Source organism: Erigeron canadensis, chromosome 3 (assembly GCF_010389155.1).
Source record: "Erigeron canadensis isolate Cc75 chromosome 3, C_canadensis_v1, whole genome shotgun sequence".
NCBI lineage: Eukaryota > Viridiplantae > Streptophyta > Magnoliopsida > Asterales > Asteraceae > Erigeron > Erigeron canadensis.
This window is the reverse complement of record NC_057763.1, coordinates 3,014,164-3,019,367: the sequence shown is the minus strand read 5'-3', so window position 1 is coordinate 3,019,367 and position 5,204 is coordinate 3,014,164. Positions and strand designations below refer to the sequence as shown.

Here is a 5,204-nt window from a genome sequence, read left to right as displayed (position 1 = left end):
GTTTTTTATTTTAATCTTGATACTATATAGAGTAATTTGTCAATAAAATTTAAAGGTTTGTTTTTTGAAGCCGCTGAAAAATTATGAATTATGGTTCCATTTATATATAAATTTTTTGAAAGATTTATGGAAAAGTTTGAGCTAGATCAGGTTAACCCATATAGATAAAAATTTAGTAGAAAGTTGTACAAATTTTGGGTCCAAGACTTTTTGGGCCCCGGGTATATATGATAGAACAGTTTCAAAAATCGCATGTAGGCTGTAGCTACCTTAAGTTCGTAGATTGTTTTGTGAAACCAAACGTTTTTTACACTGTTTGGCGTTTGCCATATAAATTGAATTACAAATCACACATTCTCGACAAAAAAAAAGTATAACTTTTGCTCTACTATTGATTGACTTCTTTGGTATTCTTAAAATATTTTGGAACTACTACACCAAATTCATCTAAGATTGTTTGTGAAAAGTGAGTACTATTGACTTATACTAAGATCGTATATATAGTATATGCACTTAAATATTCTGAAGTTATATTAATCAACATATGAAATAGAATTGAAAGAACAAGAGCATGTGCAAACAATTAGAGTGACCAAGACACCACATCTTTTGAGTGACAGATGATTATCAAAAATGCATTATATATGTTTAAAGTTTGAATTAAATAATAGAAAGTTTGAAACTTTATAGATGATGAATCCTAGTGCAATTTTTGTACTCCGATCTTATTAACCAAACCATATGGACAATTTGATGTGTATTAGTGTATATACTGCTTTTTTGTCTATTCATATCAACTTGGGACAAAAATTTAGGTCAAGTTCTATCATAAAGCATATTAATCAACTTTGATCACAACGAATACCGTTAGACTAAATGCCTTCTTAAAGCACGAAAATTAATTTGTATAAATTTGCTCAATCTTGTAATGTTGATGGCCTTCCAATTTAAACAAGTATAGTAGCAACAAACATATTGTTAAAATTTCACTATATAATAAATAACGAGGCATATCACTCGGACGTAATAAATAACAAGGCATATCACTCGGACGTTGCTCATGGAGAGATTATATATTATGTTTCATACAATTTAAAATCTATAACATGTTTCAAAAACAATACATAGTTCTAAAAGTTGAGTTGAAATTAATCTTTTAATGATGAAGTTAATTATTATAGATAAAAAAAATAAAAATTTGACAATATAATTTTTTAAAACTAAAAAAATTATATAAGTTAGATAATAAGTTGAAAGTAGAAAATTTAAATAAAAACACAAAAGAAGAATGCAAATATAGTTAAGGCTAAATTTCCAAAATTTATGAAAATAAAAAGTAAAATGAAAAATAATCTATAATAATAAAAGATCAACCAAAATAAAAATTAAAACTAATAAGTATTGCAAACTAATATTCAAACATGATTAGGCGGAAACGTGTCGACTATTGTTACGTGATCATGTTAATTATAAAACGTATGTCCGGAAATAATTTAAGCCTACGGGGTTATACGATATGACACGGTAACTGTATATTATTAATTAGTATATTAAAGTAATATATTAATTAATTTGATCACAAAATGATTAATTAAACTAAATTAAAGGGTTAATTGTATTTAATTAATTAAAGAGGATGATTAAATGTGAAATTATGAAATTAGTGTTGTACATTCTTTGTTCGGCCGTGAATTACAATTAAAGGGGTTTTTTAGTTGTTCGGTTCATGACTTACGTAATAGATATACATAATTAATGCATTATTACAAGCATTAATTATGGTGTTTCTTGTAGTTGTCGACGACATTAGTTTTCGACTCATCGGGTTTTCGTATTAAAGGGATATAATACAAAGGGGTTTCTTGACTGTGATCGGGATACTAACATACGATATAGGGGTGTCTAGTGTACGATTGTAGAGAAGTTTTACTTTAGACCCTATATAATAATAATTATATTATCAATTAATATTGAAAGCTTTGCGCAAAGGTATACGTTTCGATTCTCTCTTTGTTAATTAATAGTATTGCATATACGTTTCTTTCCGTTGCATACTCGTGAAATGTTATATGTTTATGTGCTCATAATCTAACAAATATATATTATGTAATAGTTTACATATGATAAGATCAGATAAACTTAAAACGCAACAAACCTTAAAAAATGATAGCATTCATTTAATATAAGTCAGTTATCTTTGTAAACAGAATTGAAAAAAAAAAAGATGTGCCAAGCCTAAAGAAAATGAAAATGGCTCATTGCTAATCTTTAGAGTCAACCACGCCAAAACAATCACGAAAGCTAAAAAAACATGACCCAAAATTTGTATAAATCTTTGTTTAACCTGCAAGCTTTGTTATGACAATTGCCATTATTACTAGTAGAATAGTATAACTACTATTTTCTATATCATTTAACATGCTATGCCATTGGCAAATCACAATTTAGATTAAACTAAACCTGTGTAGAATCTATTGGATTATAACTCCTTGATCTCTTTCTAATATTAATTATAATATATATATATATATATATATAACTTAATGAAAAATAGAAAATGATAAGTTAATCCACCATTCACCATTTCTTGTCAATTGTAACCATTGTTGTTGATGGAGAGCAAGTCAATGGAGTAACCTTTGAATTTGTTGAAACTTGAGGATTCCCTCCTTCAATATTGCCCTTACTTACAACCATTTTCACAAAGGAGCCATCTTTTTCCTCTGTTTTTCTTGGAGAGAAATCTTGATCCATTTTCTTGAAACTTGCCTTTTTCTCACTTTCCATTTGCATCAATCTTTTCAAAAGCTTCTCCTCTGCATCTCTCAAGAACTTGAATGTTGGTGGTGGTGAAGATCTTATCTTGTTCATTACAAATTCATTGGAGTCAAACAAAGGATTCAACCCATGTTGAATATAAGCTTCAAAATTTAGTTGATGGGGGACCTTCATTGCTGGTGAAGCTAATGGAGACAAAAATGGTGTATCTAAAGTATCAAGAATGTCACTCATGCTTCTTGTTCTTGACCCCATTTTGCTTCTTTCTGATTCCAAGTCTTCTTTGGTTTCTTCATTAATTGTGAAAAGAAACCTTGGTGGCCCACCTAAGTTATGTAACCTCATGAGTTCAAGATCCAAACTTTCTTCTCCTAAACTCTTTGACACCAAATCTTTGGCCAAACCCATGTCTGAATCATGTTGTTTGACATGGGTTTGCAAATCTTTTTCTTGGGAGAGAAAGGATTTTGAGGTTTTCCAACATGAAGAAGAGAGTGTATTAGGGGTACTATTGGAAGATGAAAAATATTGGTTTTCAATATCTTGTTTATTCTTGGAGAACTTCTTCCAATATAGAAGATAATAAAGTTCAGCAGAAAGAACCAAGAAGATGGATACAAAGAAAAGACACAAACCAATCTCAAGACCACTAAAAGATGACATTTTTCAACTTCAAGAATTGCACATCAAGTTTCAAAAAAGATTGTGTTGTTCTCAAGTTTGAGAAAGACCTACTCTAGTAGTACTTAAAATCAAAAGTTTTGAGAATCTTTAGCCAAAAAGATTCAGAAGAGCCAAGACAGATGACTCTTTTAGTTAAAGTTCACATGCTAAAAAAATAGTTGGAAACTATAAATAACAAAACTTTCTTAAATAAAGAGTAAAGACCTTTATACATATGCATTGATTGCCTTGAACCAAGAATTGTAGTAATAAATTTCCAAAATTAAAATTTGGTCTGTCTATATATACTTGTGTAATGAAGAAAATTACAGTGTGGCAATATGTGAATTAGGTATGAAGGGGATGGAGCCTTGGAGGGGTTGTAGTGTAGACCTATACCAGAATTCAAGTTTTGGTGTGGATTTTTAAATATTTATAATGGCGTCTTGTAGTGAAGTGGTGGCATAGCTCAAATGGGTTGGCAACTGAATTTATGAAAGAAAATGGGAACATACGAGTATTATTTTACACACAATCTTGTCATATAATTATTTATTATACATTTAAAATGTATGCATAAATGTACAGATATGTAGTTGAGCTTATTTGGACTATGTGTATTCTTAGTTTCTTTAGAAAATCCCTTTAAAGAATTATCTTAATTCAACTAAATTTATGAGTAAAAATCGGATTAAATATCATATGCACCGTCTTGAGCACTAACTCATTGGTTGAAAAGACATCCTCTCATTTATGAAGTCTTAGGTTCAAGTTTTGGGATGGACAAAAGAAGTCCTTTTATGAGGGCTTGGATTGGGTATACCCAGATTCAAGTCTGAGGGGACATGATTCATCCCTATTAATCGTCGTGTCTTCGGGTGAATTAGTAGGGGATTTTCCCTCCATCGAGTATTCGAAATAGACATTTCTACTTCAAGGGGGCTCTCTAGCGCAGACCTAGTTAAGACAACGTATGTTAGACCTCCTGTTATAAAATCGCGACATAAAATTTCAAACGAAATGCACATTAAAAAAAAATCACATGCCCCAACCATTGACTTAGTAATGAAGGCTTGAATTTATGGATACACATGTCTTAGAGTGTAAGGTTGTATTTTAATGTGTTGTTGTGTCTTTGGATGGATTATTAGGTGGTTTTTCTCCTTCTAGAATTGGGTGGGGGTTCTTTAACGTTGACCCGATTAAGACAACATATTATAAACCCTCCATTGTAATATTCGACCCGGACCTATAAAAAATATTCATGCACCATCTAAATGCCACATGGACAAATACAAAATCTTCTCTTATTTTTTTATCTATCTATACTCCTTTATAAAATTTATCACACCTCCTATTTTTAGAAATAGTTACACAATAGTTACATACGAAATTACTAAATTACCCTTAATAAACACCCACTTTGGAAAGAGTTTTGATAAAATACCAAATTTACCCTTAATGAAATAATGTGCATTCTAAACCTTAATTTTAATAACTAACACTTTAAGTCTTTAGCTTTTGAAAAATTTCCACTGTCACAATTACAACAACCTACACTACTTGATATTGCCACTACCACCAATGGTACCATCACCGACACCATTAGACTGTCTTGCTCACTATCGCTGCCGCATTGCATGGATACCATGCTCGTATTTCTTTATAAAAGTTAACAAACATTAAAAAATATTTAAGCTTTAAATATAAAAAATATCCAAAATATCCCTACAATTATGCTTGAATCAATATCGATGTTATTC

General features: G+C 30.3%; 1 protein-coding gene across 1 annotated transcript; it reads right to left on the bottom strand.

Annotated features, from left to right (window-relative positions):
• Positions 1-2,330: 2,330 nt before the first annotated feature.
• On the bottom strand, positions 2,331-3,593 carry LOC122594089. The gene has a single exon (XM_043766566.1). The coding sequence runs from the start codon at positions 3,439-3,441 to the stop codon at positions 2,578-2,580; it is 864 nt and encodes a 287-aa protein (XP_043622501.1). The 5' UTR covers positions 3,442-3,593; the 3' UTR covers positions 2,331-2,577.
• Positions 3,594-5,204: the final 1,611 nt, after the last annotated feature.